Below are 23,402 nucleotides of genomic sequence, written 5' to 3'. Positions count from 1 at the left end.
CTAACAGGAACTGGGTGCCCAACCAAACCCAAACATGTCCTTGTTTATCATGCTGCCAGAGACCCCAACTAGGGCCATCTTTCTGTGACAGTCTTCTGGAAATTGGAGTCTTTAAAATGAAGTATACAGGCGGGAGTGAAATGTTAGCAACAATTATGAGTAAAAACTCATTAAATCTAATTCTTTTGTAGAACAGAGCTCATGGAAGAATGGGTTCAAATGACAGTTTTTTATTCTGAAATTTTCCAACTGTGTCCCAAGGAAGAGAAACCAGTATAAGGAACCTTCATATACTAACACCCAGATTCAGTTCTTATCAAGATTTGCTTACATTTGGTTCATCTTACTTTCTTTTTTTCTTTTGAAGTATTTTAAAACAAATCCCAGACAGTGTTACTTCATTGCTTCATTCATATTTATTATGCATCTAAATTTTTGGACATTTTAATTCTGTTGAGACCTTCAGCACAATTAACCATAATTTTTTGGTACTGGCAATTACTAGTTCATGGAATATCTTGATTGTCTTTAAAAATGCCCTTTTTAAAAAACAGTTTGTGTAAATTAGTGTAAATTAGGATCCAAAGACTGTATATATAACATTTAGTTGTTCTGTTAAGTCTTTACATTCTAGAGCAGTTCTTTCTTCCCCACCCTGCTGCTAAGTCGCTTCAGTCGTGTCCGACTCTGTGCGACCCCATAGATGGCCTCCTACCAGGCTCCTCTGTCTCTGGGATTCTCCAGGCAAGAACACTGGAGTGGGTTGCCATTTCCTTCTCCAGTGCATGAAAGTGAAACGTGAAAGTGAAGTCGCTCAGTCGTGTCTGACTCTTCGTGACCCCATGGACTGCAGCCTACCAGGCTCCTCCATCCATGGGATTTTCCAGGCAAGAGTACTGGAGTTGGGTGCCATTGCCTTCTCCGCTTCCCCACCCTACCCTTTTTTAAATCCATCAGTAACTGGTAGAGATCTAGCAGTTGTCCTGTAGAAGACGCCACATTCTGGATTTGTCTGTTTGTTTCTTTGTAGTTTAATAAACTTCTTCCTCTCTCTTCCATATTTCCTCTAAACAGAAAGTTGTGGAGACTTGATTCAGTCATTTTAATTTTTTGGCAAGAACACTTCATGGGTAAACGAGAGTGATTTCTGAAGCTAGACGGAAGAATTGGAAAAGGTCTTGAAGGCTTGGTGGTACCTCTTGGAGTCAGGTCAAGCCTAAGAAATTGGAGGTCAGACAAGGGCCAGAATATCGCAGTGGGGAACAGTGTCCAAAGGGAGCAGAGGGGGTTGCTAGACAGATCCCAGAGACCAGCTTTGCCTGCCTTGGAGCCATAGCTGGGGCTGGGTTAGAACAGAAATGAACCTTACTGAAGGTCATCCAATCCAGTGTCTTGATATCCTCACCACCACCATCTTAATCAAATTCTCTCTGAACCTTTGCACAGAGAGGGAGTTATTACCTGTAACAATGCAAACCTGCCCAGCAGTAGAAAGAGTGCTGGGGTCAGAGCGAGGGTGATGTCAGCCAGCGCATGCTAGTTGTGTGGCGGTTGCGTCTGACATCTCAGAGCTTCGGTCCCTTTGTTGGCAAGACAGGGCTTATGACGCTTTTTGTATTGTCATAAGGAATTGTGAGAGTGAAAGAAGGAAGTGAATACGCGGGGTCTGCCGCTGTAAAACGCTGTACGGAAGGAAGCAAGCTTTTGGTGTCACCGCCATGCTTTCGCCCCTAGAGTGTGGTTCATTCCCAGAAAATGTACTTAACATGCACTGAGCACCTGCTGTGACTGAGGTGCTGGAGAGCAAGGGCGAGCAAAGTCGACGGAAGTCCCTGCCTTTGCGGAAAATGCCTGAAGACCACCTCAGCCAAACTTGCATCTTATATAATGTGGGAAAGACCCTCATATAACAGCCACTGGCCCTAGGGATAGAGAGGAGGAGACCAATCTAAGCAGCTGAATCAGTGCAGCTTAGCAATACATTTGATACAGGGAATGAGGAGAGAAAGGAAGGATTTCAAAGGTGCCTTTAGATTAAACAAATAGAGATTGAGGTACTTGTGAGACATCTCCCTGGCGGTATCCAGACCAATGAATAGTGTGCGTCTGAAGTTGAGAGGGGACTCAGTGCTAGAAATTAAATATTTGTGATTCATCATATCCTGGATGGGATGGATATGGATGAAAAGGCCAGAGACAGGACATAAAAGTACGAGGCTTCCAGAACTGGGTATCCCCAGACTTGAGACACCATCCAAGGCCTGTTGGTTGGTGGATACTCTTAATGATTATCAATTATCATTAAATTCCAAGGGTAGAGAGTTGATCTTTAGAATATGATTTCATTTAACATAAGCATGTGAACTTAAACTTGATTCTGGCATCATACAAAGCTTCAAAATTAGTATAATTCTTCTCTTAACGCCCATTCTCAAAACCCATGGCTTCTAAGAAAAATGTTCCAACAGGTATACAGTATTAATTATGAATATCATCCCTGGTGCTCATTCATGTGATGGCAGTGTTCTCTTTACTTCATAAAATGTTACAGCTCAGGGAAGCTAATTGTCGTGTGAAATGATGAGGTGAGGAAGAGAAGGAGGCGTGTCATCAAACACTCCTGTAGCAGAGATGAGCCGCTGGGACCTGGGAAGGGAAGGAGGCAGTCCCTTCCTGGGTAGCAGAGATGAGCCGCTGGGACCTGGGAGGGAAGGAGGCAGTCCCTTCCTGGGTAGCAGAGATGAGCCGCTGGGACCTGGGAGGGAAGGAGGCAGTCCCTTCCTGGGTCAGGAGCTTCTGGGAGGCATTCAACTAGTGTCCCAGTACGTGGCGTGCTGGGCTTAGGAGGTGGCCAAGTTTGTGACCCCTTGATTACCCCTTGTTAATTATCTCAACACAGCTTTTCTCCAAGGAGCATGTATCCAAACCAGAAAACACCCTCTTGTCCTCTTTTCCAAGTTTCTAGGATTCCGTCTTTAAAAACAAACAAACAAAAAAGCAGAAGCATTCTTCTGTGTCCTAAGACTTCTGTAAGAAAAAATGTTGCTGTTTTAGCAGACTCTACAAGAAAAGGAAAAAAAAAAATCCAAATCTACCCCAGGCCCTGGATATACAGATACACTAATGTTATTGAAAGAGAGGGTATAACTTATGCTGTTAATCACGTGTGTTAATTGAGTGGCTGCGCTTTAAAGTGAGATTCACGTTGGTTCTGTTATTTGGTCTCCACGGTGACCTTAGATTTGAAAACCTTCAAAACGAGAGAGTTATGTTCCCGCCTGGGTACTTAGCTGGCTAATGCCTTAATCTGACATGGTGTTTTCAGTGAAATAATTCTCTTGAACTTCAAAGATATGTCTTTTTATTTTTCCTTTCAACGTACTTGAACATAGCCCACTGTTGGACAAGGGTTATGTTTGGGTGTCATCTGAGATTAATTGCTCAGCGGAACAATAAAATACACATGTAATAACAGAGAGCTCTTCGTATTCTTTACTGCCACTGTCAGCTTTTTTTGGATGTGTGTGTTGCACAAATTAGAACGATCAAAGCACTCCTTCAGTTCGCTGCTAAGCCACGGTGTAGTAATTCTCCCCCTCCCGGGTCTCTTTACTGGCATGTGTTCAGTCTTATAAGACACAGGATTCATTGCTTTTCAGGATTTTATATCTTTTTAAGTTCTTTCCTGCTTTCTTAGGTAACAGCTTAAATGTTTGAAAGCTGCCCTCCTAGCTGACAAATTTTGATATTTCTGATTAGCTTCTGCTAACCTTATCTGCATTTGAGAATATGGCTGCTGTTCTGTTACCAAAATAACTTTATGTCATCCCATTGAATTGTGTGGAATTGGAATGGTCACTGCTTGATTTTACCTGATGTTCTGCTTGCCTCCCAATTTCTTTTCGTCAGTGTAATTTTCATTTTGTTCATTCTCATTTTTTTAAAAAAAATTCTTGCTTATGATTTCCAATATCCTTCCCCATTCCAAGTCTCCTCTTCACTTTCCTTTTTCTCTCTCCACTGTTCTGTTCCTTTTTCAGGAATGAAACAAAAAATAAAGAAATGTACTAAGTCACATATTTTTTCTTTAAAAAAAAAAAAAGATGTTTTTTCCTCCATTTTAAAGAAACTCTTCAGCTGTTGCAGAGACATTGTAAAAAAAAAAAAAAAATTATACACTTTCCGCCTTATGTTTCAATATATTTCTTAGTTCTTTATGCATATTTTTCTTGCATAGTTCTAATCATGCTTTCTTTGCAGTTATTCCTGTGTCATTATATTTAACGTTTGTTATATGCATTTTTACATGATCTTATAAACCTTCTAAATGGTTTTAGTTTATGAGAAGTCACTAGGGATTGTGAGGCAGGGAGAGTATAGGTGACTTCTTTTCATAAACAAGCAGATTGCTGACTTCCATTTTTTTAAGATTCATTCATTTACTTATCTGTTTTTTTGGCTGTGCTGGGTCTTCATGGCTGCATGCAGGCTTTCTCTAGTTGCTGCGAGCAGGTGGGCAGCTCTCTAGTTGTGGTGCACAGGCTTCTCATTGCAGTGGCTTCTCTTCTGAAGCGCAGGCTCGAGGCATGTGGGTCAGTAGTTGCAGCTCCAGGGCTCTAGAACATGGGCTCCGTAGTTGTGGCACACGGGCTTAGTTGCTCCGTGGCATGTGGGATCTTCCTGGACCAAGGATGGAACCGATGTCCCTTGCATTGCAAGGCAGATTCTTAAGCATTGAACCACCAGCGAAGCCCAGATTGCTTATTTCTGAAAAAAAGATTTCTAGAAGACTTGTTCTGTGTGGGGTAAATTTTGAGGGTACACAGATGTATCAGTCAGTCACAAAATATGAAGTGAAAGTTGCTCAGTTATGCCTGACTCTTTGCAACCCCATGGACTATGCAGTCCATGGAATTCTCCAGGCCAGAATACTGGAGTGGGTAGCCATTCCCTTCTGCAAGGGATCTTCCCAACCCAGGGATTGAACCCAGGTCTCCCGCATTGTGGGTAGATTCTTCGCCAGCTGAGCCACCAGGAAAGCCCAAGAATACTGGAATGGGTAGCCTATCCCTTCTCCAGTGGATCTTCCCAACACAGGAATCGAACCAGGGTCTCCTGAACTGCAGGCAGATTCTTTACCAGCTGAGCTACCATGGAAGCCCATATCAAACCAGTCCATCCTAAAGGAAATCAACCCTGAATATTCATTGGAAGGACTGATGCTAAAGCTGAAGCTCCAATACTTTGGCCACCTGATGTGAAGAGCTGACTCATTGGAAATGACCCTGATGCTGGGAATGATTGGGGACAAGAGGAGAAGGGGGCGACAGAGCATGAGATGGTTGGATGACATCACTGACTTGACGGACATGAATTGGAGCAAACTCTGGGAGATAGTGAAGCACAGGAAAGCCTGGTGTGCTGCAGTCCATGGGGTCACAAAGAGTTGGACAGAACTGAGTGAGTGAACAATAACAAATGTATCAGACAAATGGGCATCTAGAAACCATGAAAGACATGTAACATGTAAGATTACTGACTACAGTCCTCACTCTAACAGACGTTTGGAGCTCAGTTGCCATGGAAACAGGGAAGAAGGTGGCAAACTCTCTTGGGAGTGTTGGCTGCACTGAGGGGGTGCTGTCCAAGCCAAGTCTGAAACGGATGAGAGGCAGTTGGCCAAGTGGAGTTGATTGCTAGGTGGAGAAAACAGAGGGTGTGAAAGGGAGTCCAAGAACGCAGTAAAGTTAGACACACCTGGCATGTGATCCTGTGGGCTGCGTGGCCAGAGATTAAGCCAGAGAGGGAAGTTGTGGGCAGATTTTCAGAGGTCTGGTCACTTCTTCCAAGGAGTCTGGCCACAGGAAGCCAAGAAAGGTTGAAGCAGGGAATCTGATGTGCTGACATCTGTCTCTTAGAAAGCCATCTCTCCTGTAATATGGAAAGTAAGCTATTTGGGAGGTGGGGAAGGAGGTAGACTTCGAGTAGTGCCAGTTTATGTGTACCTGTTTTCATGCCAGGTATGATTCTAGATGTTTCTTCATTGCATTCTCACAGTCGTGAATGAGAGGAAGTTGCAGTTGGTCCAGAGATGCTGGACTTGCCTGTTGTCCTGCAGGTACTAAGTGGCCGAGGCAAGAAGTTCGGCCTTGTCTCTGTTCCTGGCACTTGACGTGAGGGAGACAGACGAGGCTGCTTTTGTGCAGTTGTTTTCTGAATTTAGAGAAGAGGAAGATCTAGACCAGGGCAGACATGGGGGAGGTGACAGAGGTTTCCTGCATGGCAGCGGCCATCTGGTGTGGAGAGAGAGAGCTTTCACCAAGGACATCCAAACGAGCTGCAGAGGTGACGCTGTATGACTGCATGAAGCACAATCCACAGTACAGGTGGATGGATGGCAGGGGTTTCATCCCAAGGAAGTTTCCAGATCTTTCCAGATACTGCAGGCCAGTGGATTCGACTCAGAAGCCATACAGTCCTGCTCGAGAGACTCCCACAGGCCACGTGTGAGACAGTTTGAGCATCACAATGAAATCATGACAGTAATTATACATTAATAAGGAACATTTAAAAAATTAGTGATAAGGGAGAAGAAATTAACTACTAGATATTAAAGAAATACTGGAAATAGAAAGTCTCCATTTTTCAAGCGCTGTAGTAATATTTTAAACAAAAATCATCTATAGATGCTAAAACCATTGGGTGAAAGATGGGGCACCACAATATTTAGATCATTTCAAAAAGTCACATACAGCTTGTTAATAGTAAAGGGGCAAAGGTGTGTATTTGGTTGAGAAGTCGGTCAGACATTCAGGCAGCCACCTGATAAACCAGCTGCAGGACAAACGATACCAGACGTTCTCTGATTTGACACATTGGGTAGGGCACATCATTCTGTGTATTCCTGCCAATAGCATTTAACCTGAATTAAAACATAAAGAAACAATCCGATAAAACTAAGTGGAAGGGCATTCTATTAAAAAAGAAAAACGACAAAACTAGACTGTACTCTTTAAAAATTGTCATTAAAAAGTGACTTAGAAACTGTAGTAGAACAAGAAAATTCAAGAGGGCGACAGGTACCCTCTATTCATCTCCTCTGATTGGATCCTAGATTTGGGGGGAAGCTATACAGGACACTGTTGAAACTGTGGGGGAGTCTGAATAAGGATGTGTGTGAACCCCAGTGGTATTGTATCATTGTTAAGTTTCATGAGTGTGATTATAGAAGAAAATGTCCTTGTTGGCACCTTTAAAGGTGAAGTGTCATACTTATTCAACTTAATTCTCATGTGGCCCAGGGGAAAAAACTAGGAGAAAGAGGAGAAGCAAACGTGGCAAACCACTAATAATTGATGAGTCTGAGTGAAGAGTCTAAGGATGTTCGTTCTGTTCTTTACATTTACACATTTTCAAAGCAAACATCTGAGGGAATATTTTTTCACTTCATGACCAAGTAGGCTAAAGGACCTAAGTGATAATTTTTGTTGAAGGGAAATATTACCTGACTGACATAATGGAATTTATTTAATGTGGCAAATAAGTATCTGGATAAATGCAAGTCCATAGCTGACGTTTATTTAAGATTTTTGAAGCTTTTGATAAGTCTCATTACTGACGGCCATGACAAAATTCTTTACGTTTTTTTCCTGGGGAAAAAAGGAGGCTGATTGAGGATTAGTGTTTCACTGCTTGCAATTATTTCAAATGGGCTTCCCTGGCGGCTCAGTGGTAAAGAATCTGCCTGCAGTGCAGGAGACACAGGCTTGATCCCTGGATCAGGAAGATCCCCTGGAGAGGGGCATGGCAAACCATTCCAGTATTCTTTCCTGGAGGATCCCATCGACAGAGGAGCCTGGCAGGCTACAGTCCATGGGGGTCACTAAAGAATCAGTCACAACTTAGTGACTAAACAACACATAAATTATTTAAAGACCCCCTCCCCACCTGGCCTAGCCGGCATAGGAACTGATGGTTACATTGGATAATGGAGCAGAAACAAACCCCTCAGAACTTAGTGGAGGGAAAGTGTTTTTTCAGAGTTATATGTCTGGGTTCTAAGAGGACAGGCATAGGGGACTCTCCCTACTTCAGATCATTTGAGGTGATATAATATTTGCAGATGAAACTAAAACTTTCCAGGGGTGAAACTAAATCTTTCAGATTACCATCTGAAGAAGAATTCATAAAAGTGATCACAGATGAACAGGCATGAGGGCTCTGTATTTAAAAAGAGAACAATCCAAATTTCACTTCTTGGCTTCTAGGCATTGAGTTCTCACTTAAGGAACCCCTCGCCCAAAAGATGGACCTAACACGGTCATTGTAATGCTGTCTGATATCTGTATAGCTCTTTATAATGTTGGCATCACTTTTACAAGCGTTATCTCCGTTTGATGGTGAGGGTTGAGGGTGAGGAGGCAGTGTTGGCACCATTTAACAGATGAGAGAGCTGCAGCTAGAGTGGGTAAAATGGTTTGTCCAGAGCCACCTGGATAGCTAGCCCCAAACTGGACTATGCTCCTTGTCATTCTTTGGTTTGTTTTGTTTTAATTGGAAGATTCTTGCTTTACAGTATTGTGCAGGTTTCTGCCGTGCATCAACAGCCACGTGTCCCCTCTGTCCTCAGCCTCCCTCCCATGCCCCCCAACCCCGATCCCACCCCTATAGGTTGTCACAGAGCACCGGGCTGAGCTCCCTGCATCACACGCAAATAGGAAAGTAAACTTCAAGATCTTTGGAGCCTTCCTCCAGTACAGCACAATATAAAGCAAGGAGAGTTAAAATCAAACTGAAAACACCTTGTTTAAGAAGGCAGAAGATATGCAATTTGTTTGTGAAAGATTCCTATGAAAATAACTTTTAGAAATGAGAAGTCTGATTTAAGTGGAAAAGCAATGAGAAATCTTTAGTGAATAAGGAACAAAGTTTTTAAACTATTCAGCTATGTTTAATGGCACGTGTAAAATAAAGCCTGCCTAGCTGATTTTTCAGGGCTGCTGTAAGATGAGGCATTGGTAAGAGGCAACAATTATATTAAAAAGCATTTCCCCTCTTGAGCACTCACTTTCAGCCCTTCCTTCAAGTTACACCAAAGCCCTGGAATCGTGCATTGTTGTTTGATGAGTTTGGGTTCCAGGTTCTCCCTCTCCTGCCAGGAGGGGCTGAAGCATAAGTGTAAGTCCTGGCTTTTCAGATGTGGGTAAGAGATAGGCAAGTCCACAAGGCCATCCGCACAATGAATGGTGTTAACAGCCCATTACTAGAGAGCTGTGTACTCAGCATTGAAAACATACTTGGGGGAGACCTGTGTTTAGTAACCAAAGACTCCCTGGTTTGAACCCCTCTGGAGTGGTCTTTCTCATTCAGAGGCCTCTCCCTCTGCCTTCTGCTCTCAGTTTCCATGTCCTGTATTGCTTAAGTGATTTGGCCAGTTTACTTAATTTATTGACCATTTATTAGAAGTCAAAGAAAACTGCTTTGTTTTTACTGAAAAGTGATTTTCCTCTGACCCCGGGAGACATAAGCATGTAGATACAAGACCTTGTCACAGCTTTGAAGTGCCCACTGAGAAAGTGCTTGTATGAACGTCCCCCAAATATCTGTGCTTTCAGAAATGAACACTTGAAAGCCTCCTGGTGGGGAGGTTACAGCTCCAGGGACACTCCACCTTCTTTCCCACTGAACACAACCCAACACAGGCCGTGATGTCTGGAGCAGCTCTTTGATGACTCTGGAAAATGGTAGGGGCAGAGTGGAGAAGGGAACTGAAATGAGAAGTGAGAAGTGAGGAGAATCCAGCTGGGAGTCTCCTGTTTTTGTTGCTCTGCTTCTTCCTCTTCCCCTTCCCCTTTCTCCCCTCCTCCCTCTTCCTCCTTTTCCCTCCTTTCTCTTCCCCCTTCTCTTTCCCCCTCCTCTCTCTTCCCCCTTCCCTTTCCCCCTCCTCTTCTGTCATCCTCCTCCCCTCCTCCTCCTCTTCTGTTTTCATCCCATATCTCCTGCCTATACTCAGAAGCAGCCTACATCTCAGAACTGCACAACTCCAGGGGAATTGAAAGGAAGTTAACCTTGGGGCAGAGACTAGGAGAATTTCTACCAATTCCCATGCAAACCAGGCTAACATGGAGTGTGTACATCCTAGACTTTTTCTGTGCATGTTGTTTTTGAACAGTGATACTTATACCAAACATTTTGGTTTGTTTTTTTCCTCTTGGCAGAAGAAAGTATTTATGATATTTTACTTACTACATAGTCACTGTATACTTACTTTTGAATAATTTATTTAAGTTATAATTATGGCCTAGTTCAATGCGTTTGAATTGCTAGAGTATACTTCTGAAGTACTTCAGCTTCTGGTGCATTAGGTCCTGAGCGGGTACAGACACACCTCATTTTGTTGAACTTCGCTTTGCTAGACTTGACAGATGCTGCAGCCCTTAGAAGCTGAAAGTTTGTGGCGATTCTGGGTTGAAGAAGTCTGTCAGCGTCATTTTCCAACATCACCTGCTCACTTCATGTCTGTGTCATGTTTTGGTAGCTCGCACGATTTTTTAAACTTCCTGTGTTTGTTACGTGCTTTGTGGCCGGTGATCTTTGATGTTACCACTTGCTGAAGGCTCAGATGATAGTTGGCATTTTTAGCAATAAAGTATTTTATAATTAAGGCCTGTTTTTTAGATATAATGCTATTGCACACTTAATAGACTACAATATAGTGTAGTGTAACTTTTTATGCACTGAAAACATAAAAATTAGTGAAATTGACTGAACTGGAATATTCACTTTATTGCGGGGTCTGAAGCCGAAATATCCCCAAGGTCTGTCTGTAATCACAGCCAACTCCTGGAGTTGCCAGTACTCCCTTGGCCCAGATTCTGAATAGCAAGGGAACAGTTATTTAATAATTCCCATTTAGGTTGTTTCCAGTTTGTTGCTTTTATAAATGCTGTTTTTCATAAAGGTTTTCTTCCTATTCCGGATCATTTCTTGGAGGTAGATTCCTAGAAGCAGTTAAGCACTGACTCACACACAAGTCTTGGCTGTTTGGATTGCTGGTCAACATTGATGATTATTTTTGCAGAGGATTTTTGCCAGTTGTAATAAATATATTACTCCCCAGGTTGATGATGAGCAAATTGAGGCTGAGAATGGTTCGGCTGCCCAGGATCAAACACCTGATGGGTAGAAGAGCCATGATTTTAGCCCAACCTGTCTGCTTCAGAAGCCACCCTGCCTGTTCGTCTCTGCATACTGGCTGGCTGGCTGCTGCAGCTTCCACATTCGTTCCCTCCTCTTAAAGGAGGCTTTTTGAGAAGATCAGTGACATCGCCTGTGCCGCACCATTGGCTCTTTCCTTAGCCTTCCTAATTCGATATAGAAAAGAATGAGCTCCTCTTAATGTTAATTTTTATTTCTATTTGTTTGACAGAGCCTGGGCCTTCAGCTGGTCACATCCTCTGTCCTTTGATAAATGTTGGTTCCTAGATGGTCTTATTTACTTGATTGATATGTGCTGTGTACATGATAAAGATGTTAACTTGTTTCTGTTCCAGTTGTTTTGTAATTTGTCTTACAGTTTATTTGCTTTTCTAAAGCATAATTAAACATTTTAATGTAGCTATAACTATCCATTTTCTTTTCCTGTTGCCCTCTGAGCTTAAGAGATTTCCCCCTTGCAGAGGCTTGACAATCACAGATAGATATTTTTTCAAAAGAAAGCATACATAGAGGTATTAAGGGTACTTATAAGAAATGCAGCAGTTTCGGGCTGTTTTTCCTCGAGGCCTTGTTTACCTCATAATCTCTCCCTCGTTTCCTTCTCATACAGTTTCCCACAGACATTTTCCTGCGAAAATGAGAGGGCAGATTTTGGGAGGGATGGTGCTCAAGGATGTGATTTATAGTTTTCAGAACACAGAGGGAGTTTGGGAAGGACAATTTGAAATAATGTAAAATGAAGAATTGCCTAAGCATTTTTTACCATAATTTTCTACTGTATATTATCCATTCCTGTGATAAGCTTTATCATAGGAATCATAAGCTTTATGTTAAGCTTTCAACATAAAACTTTCAGAAAGTTTTTATCATGTTTATACATGCACGTAATCTAAGAAACAAAATTGTGTTACACTACTTATTATGGAAAACAGTAGTCCCCAGCCCTTACCCTCACCCTATTCCTCTATTCCAACCCACTTTCCTACTTTCTTGCAACTCTTTTTAACTGAATCTCATGGTATTAATATTTACCTTCATTTCCCTTTTTACAGGATTTTTTGTGTATGTGCTTATCCTCGGGTGTCTAAGTGACATGGCAATGCTGTTTCTGTATCATTTCTAATACAAGCAGTTACCCACTTCCTACTGGTGAAGGTCAGGATTTAGAGCCCTGTCACTCTACACCCTCACATCCACCAGCTTGCATGCATTTAGTGCCTTTTCCTTGCCTTCTTTCCCTCCCCAACCAGCCCACTACCAGAGTTAATGCTTCTTACCTTATCTCCCCAGTGTAGTTTTCTGTCTTTGATTTAACTGAATATTCAGTACTTACATTATTATAGTTTTGTAAATGCTATTCATAGCCTAGTCATATACTTTCCTATAATTACTTTTCCTTTTCATCACAATATTTTGTTTCCTACAGAGTAGGTAATTGCCTTGCTTTTTGTTCTGTTAGTTTTCTGTGTACTTATTCCTCCCACCCCCAACCCACGTTATGACTCAGTCCAGCCACAGGATTGGGTGTCCTGTTAGGGAGGGCTCCCTCTCTAGGCCGGAGCTCTCAGTCCTCCCTTTCTTAGCATCCTAGCAAATCCCATTTCTTCTTTTTTTCTGTTTACTCCTTTGCTTTGTAGAATGTATATTCTGTAATTTCCTGCAAGAAGAGTCATAGGTGGTAAATGTTTTGAAATTTTATATATGTGAAATGGCTTTAGTTTATCTATCCTTGATCTGTTCTTTAAGTTTATGCCCAGTTAATAATGGGGCTTCCCTGGTGACTCAGTCGCTTAAAAATCAGCCTACAGTGCAGGAGATGAGAGTTTGATCCCTGGGTCAGAAAGACCCCAAGGAGAAAGGAAATGGCAACCCATTCCAGTATTCTTGCCTGGGGAAGCCAATGGATTCCTGGCAGGCTGGCAGGCTGCAGGCTACAGATATGGGGTGGCAAAAGAGTCGGACATGACTTAGCAACTGCATCACCATCACCCCAGTTAATAATATGGCTGGGTATAGAATTCTAAGTTGAAAATCATTTTCCCTCAGAATTTGGAGGCATTTTTCTGAAGCCTTTTCTTTCCCTTTACTGCTTTTGAAAAAGCCTGATTCTTGATCTTTCATGTGAAGCTTGTTTTTTTATCTCTGGCTGCTTTATGGTCTCTTGTTAACCCCAAGTTTCTGAAGTTCCTAACACAGCTGAGTTTAGCTGTGTAATCTGTTTCCTTCTACTGAGCTGGGCTTTCACTGATCCCTTGCAGTTTAGAAATCCATTTCCTCTGTGTGATATGTTCAATATGACATCCTTAACTAGAAATCTTGATCTGTTTTTAGAAGGGAAATTATAATAAAACATGCTTCCCAGAGCCTGAAATATTATCATTTAAATGTCAGAAGGGGATTATGGTCATTAAATTGGCTAACCAGAATTTAAGAGAGTGCTGACAAACATAGAATACAGATAGTCACGCATTTCATTTGCCAGAGCAAATAAAAGCTTCAGTGAATAAGTTGTTCTTGCCATTGATTGCTCTAGTATCCAGTCTTTCAGAGAAAGATAGATTTATTTATAAACTTTTATTAAAAGGAAAAACATGCACTTCTATTTTTCTGGGCTCCAAAATCACTGCAGGTGGTGACCGCAGCCATGAAATTAAAAGACGCTTACTCCTTGGAAGGAAAGTTATGACCAACCTAGATAGCATATTCAAAAACTGAGACATTACATTGCCAACAAAGGTCCGTCTAGTCAAGGCTATGGTTTTTCCAGTAGTCATGAAGCTTCAGTACTTTGGCCACCTTGTGAAAAGAGTTGACTCATTGGAAAAGACTCTGATGCTGGGAGGGATTGGGGGCAGGAGGAGAAGGGGACGGCAGAGGATGAGATGGCTGGATGGCATCACTGACTCGATGGACGTGAGTCTGAGTGAACTCCGGGAGTTGGTGATGGACAGGGAGGCCTGGCATGCTACGGTTCATGGGGTTGCAAAGGGTCGGACACAACTGAGCGATTGAACTGCACTACCCATATAATTTCAGAAGGTCGAAAGTATATTCTGCTCAGTCCCTAGCTTTAGTTTGGTCCCCTAAAATCACATACCTCCCAAAATTCATTTATTTGATTTTCCAGTCTCCACCTGCTTTAGCTATAAAGTCAGCAGAACATTTGTCCTCTAGGCCAAGGGTCCCCAGCCTCCGCGATCTAGTGCCTGATGGTCTTAGGTGGAGCTGATGTAATATAATGGAAATAAAATGCACAATAAATGTAATGTGTGTGAATTGTCCTGGTACCATCCCCCATCCCCAGTCCAGGGAAAAACTGTCTTCCATGAAATTGGTCCCTGGTGCCAAAAAGGTTGGGGACTGCTGCCCTAGGCCAAGTGTGTGAAATAGATCTTTAAATTTTTCTCAGAGTTTTCCCCCCAAATGTCAGTTAAGGTAGTAAGTTAGTCAGTGTTTACAGTATAAAGAAAAATATTTAGTAACTAACCATGACATGGTTCGATGGCATCACCAACTCAATTTACATGAGTTTGAGCAGGCTTCAGGAGTTGGTGATGGACAGGGAAGCCTGCCGTGCTACAGTCCATGGGGTCACGAAGTTGGACATGACTAAACAACTGAACTGAACCATCTGCTAACACTTGCTGTAAAAAGAGCTGACATCTAAGGAAAGCTCTGAAGCTGCATGCTTCATCTCTAGGACCACACTCTTCTGGGGGCCATCGGAACAGCAGTGACTGTTGAGCAGGCACACTTCATTGGGGGGTGGGGGTGGGTGGATTTTACTCGTCCTAATGTAAATTTATAAAGGAAAAATACTCCAGTGTGTCTCCTGTAGTCTCAAATCCCCTGCTGAACACTTCTGTAACTAGATGTATGGGTTTTTACCTCCAAACAAGCAAGTGTCTCTATGTAAGTGCATTTTGGCACTCTCTACCTGGAAATAGATCCCACAGGTTAAAGGCTCAGTCTCACACCAAATGCCTCCCCCACCCCACTTCAGAATGCTAATTGCTGCTTCAGATTGTTGCCTGTACTGCTTATCAGCTAGTTGTAAATTGGAGGTTCCTATGCCCCCCTCCTTGGAGTCAGTTAATTTGCTAGGGCTGCTCACAGAACTCAGGAAAACATTTTATTTATTAGTTGAGCAGTTTTGTTATAAAAGAATATAACTTAGGACCAGTCACATGGAAGAGACATGTAGGGTAAGGTATCTGGGGAGGAGTGTCTACTGCACTCCCCACATCTTCACATGTGCACCAGCCTAGAAACTCTCCAAACCCCCATCCTTTTAGATGTCTGTGGAGGCTTCATTATATAGCCATGGTTGATTAAATCATAGGCCATTGGTGATTCACTCAGCCCCCAGCATCTTTCCCCTCTTTGGAGATGGGAGGAAGTGGGAATGAGACTCTAACCCTCTAGTCACCTGGTTGGTTCTCCTGGCAATCACCCCCTATCTTTTGGGACTTTCCAAAAGTCACTTTAAACTCAGAAACACTCAGGTGTGGTTGAAAGGGGCTTTTATGAAGAACAGAAGACTCCTTTGGCTTCCCAGGTGGCTCTAGTGGTAAAGAACCCACCTGCCAGTGCAGGAGACATAAGAGGTACAGGTTTGATCCCTGGGTCAGGAAGAGCCTATGGACAAGGGCATGGCAATCTGCTCCAGTATTCTTGCCTGGAGAATTCCATGGACAGAGAAGCCTGGCGAGCCATAGTTCACAGGGTTACAAAGAGTTGGACATGACTAAGATAACTGAGCACACATGCAGACACCTTTATCTTGTCCTTCTTAGGAAGCTGCAATGGTTGTAGGAGCTCTATGCCAGGAACAGGAATGAAGACCAAATATATATTTCTTACTATAAATCACAATATGATAAAACTTAATTCTGAACACAAATTATAATCATGGCATACTTGTATGTGGGTTAGTAATGAGTCTGATTTCCTCTTCTCCCCCCAGCTTTTTGGAGACTGGGAAGCCCAACTGCGGAGGATAATGAAACTCATCGCTGGCGGCGGCCTGTCCATCACAGGCTCCCACAACATGTGTGGGGACTACCTGTACAGCGGCCACACGGTCATGCTCACACTCACCTACCTATTTATAAAAGAGTGTAAGTCTAGAGCGGCCTTGCGTGAGAATTTCCTCACCTGCCGTTCCCCACGGGAGCAAGATGGGATCTGGGGAGGCAGCCCCTCATCTCGCTAGCGTGCTCACACCCAGCAGGCACCCAGGGAAGTATATGTCACAAGTGCCTGCACTTCTTGGGGGAAGTCTCGTTTCCTTAGCTGTCAGCTGTGGTATCAGGGTGTTTTATGACTGCTGGAAGGAGCCAGAAGGGAGGAGACAAAATTCCAGGCCTGGCTGGATGATGGTGGATGTTGTGTTCACTTGGCAGCCGTTTTTCAGGCATGGGCACTGTACCATCTGCTCCAAAGAAGTGCGTGGGGGCTGGTGGTGTCTCTTCCCTCAGACGAGCTGTGGTCTCAGGGAAACTAAATGATGCAGACATTAAATGGGAAATTACTATAGAAAAATGTACTTAAAATATTTTATTATGAAACATAAAAAAATAATATTACAGGTATCCCTGTATGCTGCTCAGATATAACTATTTGTCAGATCTGTTTCAGATGACCCTTGTCAAAGCAATGGTCCACATTTATTATATATAAATTATATATTTAATATATTTATATTTTATAAATGTATTTATATTTTATAAATATATATAATAATATATATAATTAATTATATTATATATATTTATATAATATATATTTATAATATAAATATATAATATATTTTAAAATATATTTATATTTTATAAATATACTTATATTTTAATATATTTATAATATATAAATAAATTATATATATAAATTATATATATATTCCCTTATTATCAATATATATTAATGCAATAATTATAATATGTATTATTAATATAATGGAGAAGACAATGGCACCCCACTCCAGTACTCTTGCCTGGAAAATCCCATGGATGGAGGAGCCTGGAAGGCTGAAGTCCATGGGGTCGCTGATGGTTGGACACGACGAGCGACTTCACTTTCACTTTTCACTTTCACGCATTGGAGAAGGAAATGGCAACCCACTCCAGTGTTCTTGCCTGGAGAATCCCAGGGACGGGGGAGCCTGGTGGGCTGCCGTCTATGGGGTCGCACAGGGTCGGACACGACTGAAGCGACTTAGCAACAGCATTAATATAATAATAATAAAATATTAATATATATCTAAAGTTTTCATTCCTTTCCCCTCCCATTTTCCTCTGTTATTTCTCAAGTATGTTTTAGTCCTTTCTCTACTTGTAGAAAATTCCATTGTCCTTAGTATTCTACTGTTGGAAACAGTCTCAGAGAGCTTTATCTAGGCAGTTCCCATGAAGAGCAACAAGAGAAGCCAGGCTGTGGGTGTCACAGAGGAGGGGCACACATGCATTCTGGAGGTATTTGAGAGCCTGTGGCACCTGTTGGAACGTCAGTGTGGTTGGAATTCAGAGCAGTGGTAATAGTGAGAATTGAAAAGTGAACTGGTGAGTAGGAACCAGACTGTGGAACATGCCTTGAGTCACAAGAAGGGGTCACAAGAAGAATTTGCATTCTGACAGACACGAGGTGCCCATTGAGAGGCTGTAACCACTGGGGCGGTGTCCTCTGACTTACCCTTTAGAGAGGGAGAAACCACTCCTGTAATGACTCACAGGATGGATTGGAGAGGGCAGAGCAGGAGTAGAGTTCGAAGACTGGCTGCTGCTATAGTCCAGGAAAGAGAGGGGAGTGGCCCAAACTATCAGGATGACATTGGTGTGTAGAGAAGTGGGGAAAACTGGGAGAAATCCACAAAAAGGCGTCTACAGGTAACAGGATTGATTATGGGGGTACAGGGGACAGGTGATGGACTCAAGGGTGAAAGCCCAATTTTGGTCTTAAAAACTGAGATGGGGAACACAGGAAGAGAAGAGAAGACATACTTTGGGGCACTAAGTGAGAGGAGAGACAGTGGGTGCTCTGCTTGTTCTTAGTAAGTGACCAGATAGAGTGCATTCGAGCAGTGTCTGTTCAGAACTGTCAGGGCATGATCTGGCCCTGGCACTGGAGTATAACTGGGCGTGGAAAAATGGGCACAGAACAGGCCTAATGTCAGCAGCCCTGGAGCCAGATTCCTACCTGCTGCTGGTTGGTCCCTGAAATACTTTAATGGGGTTAAGCTTTATTCTTGAAGATGAGACTGGAAACCAAGTTGGATGACGTGGGCCACAAACTGATTCTGAATCCTGGTGGTATCATTCACTCTGTGACCTTGGGAAAAACCTCTGATCTCTTAGTTTCCTTATCCTTAAAATCAGATGTTGATAGCTCCTTCATGGCTTTGCCAGTGGCTCAGCAGATAAAACCTCTGACCTTGGGAAAAACCTCTGATCTCTTAGTTTCCTCATCCTTAGAATCAGATACTGATAGCTCCTTCATGGATTTCCCACTGGCTCAGCAGATAAAAAAATCCACCTGCCAGTTCAGGAGACACAGGTTCAGTCCCTGGGTCCAGAAGATCCCTTGGAGGAGGAAATGGCAACCCACTCCAGTATTCTTGCCTGAGAAATCCCATGGACAGAGGAGCCTGGCGGGCTACATCCATGGGGTTGCAAAGAGTCAGACACAACTGAGCAGCTAAGTATACTCACACAACTTCATCAATGAGGGAGAGGTTGTGAAAATAAAAACAGATGGCATATGGGGACACTAATAGAGGAGCTGGGAGAATGAACAGTAGCTGCTGTTTGTTGCTGTATTGTTATGTTATCAAATACAACTCTTCCTGGAAAGGGAACATGGAGCCCTGTACTTAGACTTCTGCCCCAACCCCTGACCATGCCATTTAAAATTGCAAACCTCCTTCCCTTCACCCTCTCTGCTGATAATCCCACTTATCTTAAATCCAGAGCGTTTAACACCTTCTAACATAGAGTATAAGTTACTTGATGATAATTATTATTAATTGTCTCTTTTCATTAACTGGGAAGGGATCTCCCCACAAAGGCAGACTGCCTGTGACGTTAGTTGATACCAAGGTCTAGTGACTAGATCTTGTCCTGGCTACATTGTAGATGCTTAATAAATAGTGGGTAAATGAATGACTGATACTTGGACCCCCTGAGAATCCTATAAAAGGCTCAACTATCTTCCCCAGGGTGAGGAGGGTAAATCACATTCAGACAACATTTTTGTCTAATGTATCAGATCCTCTGAAGCCCATTCATGGAGAATACAAGGTAGGAGGGCTTACAATCAGTAGAGGTTTTGAATCTCCCATCAAATGACTTCCCAGACACTGTCCTGCCCTTGGGAGTGGACATGGGCTAGAATTCCTGGTCCCTTGGATTCTCTTATTTGTATTTGACAAATGGACACCTCAAAGACTTAAAAAGTAGAATATGGTTGCAGAGCTTGGAAAGCAAATAGGGTGGTTGTATCCATTATAATTGCCTAGTCTGTGTATAAGGATCCATAGACCAAAAGCCACTGATTTTTGTACAGAGCATTAACCCCATATTATTTCCAGGTAAATTTAATTATCAATAGACAGTTTTGGTTTTAATGGAGTGCGATGCATTAACCTGTCCTTGTTTGTCCTTTGAAGCTGTATTTGTGATTATATGGGTCAAGTAATAACCACATATAAATTACTGTGGCTAATAAAATCATTTGATGAAATAAGCTGCTTCCCTTCTAACCTTGGTTACATAGAAGCCAAAGCCCTTGGATTTGCCACCCTAAGCGATCTTTTTTCAGTTGAGGCGTGGTTGGGTGCCCTTCGTCATACTTGAATAATAGGACTCTTCTTGCAAATTTCTCCTTTTCAGATTCCCCTCGACGACTGTGGTGGTACCACTGGGTCTGCTGGCTTCTCAGCGTGGTGGGAATCTTCTGTATTCTCTTAGCGCATGACCACTACACTGTGGACGTGGTGGTGGCGTACTACATCACCACAAGACTCTTCTGGTGGTACCACACTATGGCCAATCAGCAAGTGAGTTGTCTCCTCCTGTGGTGTTAGCTCCTGATGCTCTTGACTAGCTGTTGCTGGTGTGGCAACAGGGGGAGTCACCTGAGACTAGATTGTCTCCTGTGGTGCTGATCCACTTCCGAATCAAAGCTGAACCAGAAGTGTTTCTATAATGACATAGGAGATGGCATCCTTCTAGAACAAGTATCACATTCTCATCGTCCCTGGAAAATACTTTTTAAAGCTGTGCCCACCTCTTGCTTGATCTTGCATTCCTACCTTCTTTTCCATCTTGGGCCCCTCACCAGCTTAATACTTAACATTTAATTAAGTCTCTCCATTTTCATCATAAGAGAGTAACTAAAGCACTAATTGAAGTATTTATTTATAGACAAGAGACTTAAGTAAGCCACACGTTCTCCATGTACTCCTGGCATTGGAGTTACTTGTTTCTCTGCTAGAGAAACAGGTGTGGTCTGGTTTGCAGTTGGGTACAGAGTGTAGAATGGTGGTGTGAGTGTGAACCTGGGGACATAAAGGTGATCAGGGGCTGGATCTGGGGGCCTTTGTGAATTGTCATATGGAAAATATTTGAACCTAAAGTGAAAAATCATGAGAGTCATGTGTATGTTCCTATCGGGGCTGAAACAATCAGTTGTTCTTCCTGACTCGGTTTTCTCTTTCTGTGTTCTCTTAGGTGCTAAAAGAAGCTTCCCAGATGAACCTCCTGGCCAGAGTGTGGTGGTACAGGCCATTTCAGTACTTTGAAAAGAATGTCCAAGGAATTGTACCTCGATCTTACCATTGGCCCTTCCCCTGGCCGGTAATCCACCTCAGTAGGCAAGTTAAATACAGCCGACTGGTGAATGACACATAACAGTTCTACATGGTGGAGAAAGAGGAACTGTCCGAAGTGCTAAGAACTCCATGAGAGAAGATGCCATAAAATAAACAACTCCCTAATCCTATTATCTTTCAACAATTACCTTGACTTAACCTATTGAGTTACCTGGTCAGCACTGTGATCTTTTTTTCTCTCCAAAGGACCTGCGTTGGACAACAATAAAGAAAACTCAACCTATCATACACTGTACACATTTCCTGTCCATAAGTTTGGGATTTACATAATCTGCGACCACCATGTTCCTTTGTATATGATGCAACAGCATAAATGTAAGCTTTTATATCATCAGTTCTGGTCTTTCCAGTTACATCTGGAAATAAAGCGTATTATTTTCTTGGGAAAACATACTTTTCATATCTCTTGCCCCAAAGATTGGGCTGTAAGCCATTTTCTAGCAAATGTCTCTATGAAGGTTTCTTAAGTACCTGAATGGGGTTCGATTCTGAAATCTTTCTACCTGTTGCACCGATATTCAAAAAAAATGACAGACACAGGAAGGTTTGGTAACTTTGGGTTTTGTAAAAATCAGCAGAGACAGTGTCAAAAAGTGCAAAAAAAAAAAAAAAAAAAGATTCTGTTATAAAGTGATTTTCTAAGTATTTCCTAACTTTATTTTTCAAAATGATGTTATGAAAACCAAATTTAAAGATTTTTACATGTCAGAGAACAGAGAGTTAAAATTTAAAAATGCTTCTTGGGAGAGAAATTTGTCTATGTTTCTAGTGCCTTTCTTGTCTTGATTGTATGGTCAGTAGGCAATCTTCAATGTTTTTATTTAAAATAAATATTCCATGAAAATATAAATGTATGTATACACTACTAAATTTTGCATTTATAGCTAAATTCAATCAGAAGACTGTTTATGGTTCTCAAACTGCTATGAATTAAAGAATGGGGGAATTAATTGGAAAGTCAGAGCCTGTTCCCATATTGTGAGCAGGCGGCGATGACATGTACCACTTCAATTATTTTACCATCTATTTGGTAGTTCGATTTTAACTATACAATGAAAACAGCCATGAATACTTTGTTTTTAAAAAGAGAGTTTTGAAAATGATCACTTAACTAAAACTTGAAAGCTATAAATTAGTTATCCATACTCTCATGACAATTTTGTTGGTGAACAACAAAAAAGAGATATATTTCTTTAAAATATATTTGTGCAGGAACTGCATGTAGTTCTAAGTTTTACTCCTAACAAAAGTATGTTTGGGGAAGTATTCTATTCTATACTTGCCAATGTGGAGAACAAAATAGTTTTTTAAGGATGAAGAAGTATATATATCCATTCTGTATTTTACGTGCAGCAGAATTATCTTCCGTAGGGTTTTTTGTGTATTCACAAGGTAATATTTGTATTGTAAAACAATAATGGTGAAGGAAATAAAAAGGCTTTTAAAATTTTGTTTGTTTTAAATCTTTGTAAAGTTATTATTCCAGAGAGTATACTGATTATCTTAACAGCTTACCTAGATCATAAATTAATCAAGATGCACTTTTTAATAAAAACTGATACTTTAAAAAATGTCTATTCTTTCTAATGTTGTTCACATTCTTCACAAGAGTCATAAACAAAGTCCTTGAAGCAAAATGTAAAAACAAGTTTTGGCATTTCCTTGCTGAGTTTGTTTGAGAGAGGGCCTTTATAATCATCTTTCTTTTCCCTTGAGATTCCTTGAAATGTACTCTGAACTTCAGTATAACCTCTACAGATAGCATCTATTTTAAAAAACATAAGAAAAGACTCACAGGTAAGTTCAAGCTGCAGACCACTGTTTACCAATAATTTTCAATTCTCCAATTCTCAATCAAGTCACTTACTTTTCCCCCTATAACGGAAAGTAATATAAGTTTTTCAGTTTAGATGGAAAGGGAAAGTAAATTCCGAAATGAGAATATGGTCATAGTACTTTGAGAATCAATGGTAAGAAAAACTTTTTAAAAAGGAAAAAAATATGTTATTCTTGATGTGGGGAAAAAATGATGATGTTAACAGTGGAAACCTGTTCTTATGAAGGGAAGCTGTTGTCTTAACCTGGGCGGCTACAGCTGTACAACTAGAAGGAGTTCCTGCATGGGACCAGGTGCTGTATATTAAAAAGGTAAGTAACTTGAATAATGGAAATGAATTCTTGACATATGCTAAAAACAACATTTTTTTCCCCTAAATCAAAAGTTATATTTAAAAGATCATTATTTTAAGTTTACCTACTACATTTGTACCAAGAAGAATTGACATATCTTGTGGCTCTC

At 41.7% G+C, this 23,402-nt stretch overlaps 1 protein-coding gene across 20 annotated transcripts in view; it reads left to right on the top strand.

The window, feature by feature from the left end:
• SGMS1 (sphingomyelin synthase 1) overlaps positions 1-22,553 on the top strand; it is a 327,516-nt gene extending 304,963 nt beyond the window's left edge. For 19 of the 20 annotated variants that reach the window (XM_044935017.2, XM_044935022.2, XM_044935026.2 and 16 more), the window contains 3 exons: positions 16,184-16,337; positions 20,103-20,269; positions 20,943-22,553. In XM_044935017.2, the coding sequence (XP_044790952.1) occupies positions 16,184-16,337; positions 20,103-20,269; positions 20,943-21,122 (501 nt within the window). In that variant the 3' untranslated portion in view covers positions 21,123-22,553. The remainder of the gene's footprint in view (positions 1-16,183; positions 16,338-20,102; positions 20,270-20,942) is intronic. The other variant, XM_044935031.2, reaches the window with a different exon arrangement.
• The last annotated feature ends 849 nt before the right edge of the window (positions 22,554-23,402 follow it).

The sequence above is a fragment of the Bubalus bubalis genome, chromosome 23 (assembly GCF_019923935.1).
Source record: "Bubalus bubalis isolate 160015118507 breed Murrah chromosome 23, NDDB_SH_1, whole genome shotgun sequence".
NCBI classification, from domain to species: Eukaryota; Metazoa; Chordata; class Mammalia; order Artiodactyla; family Bovidae; genus Bubalus; species Bubalus bubalis.
This window is presented reverse-complemented; position numbering and strand designations above follow the sequence as displayed.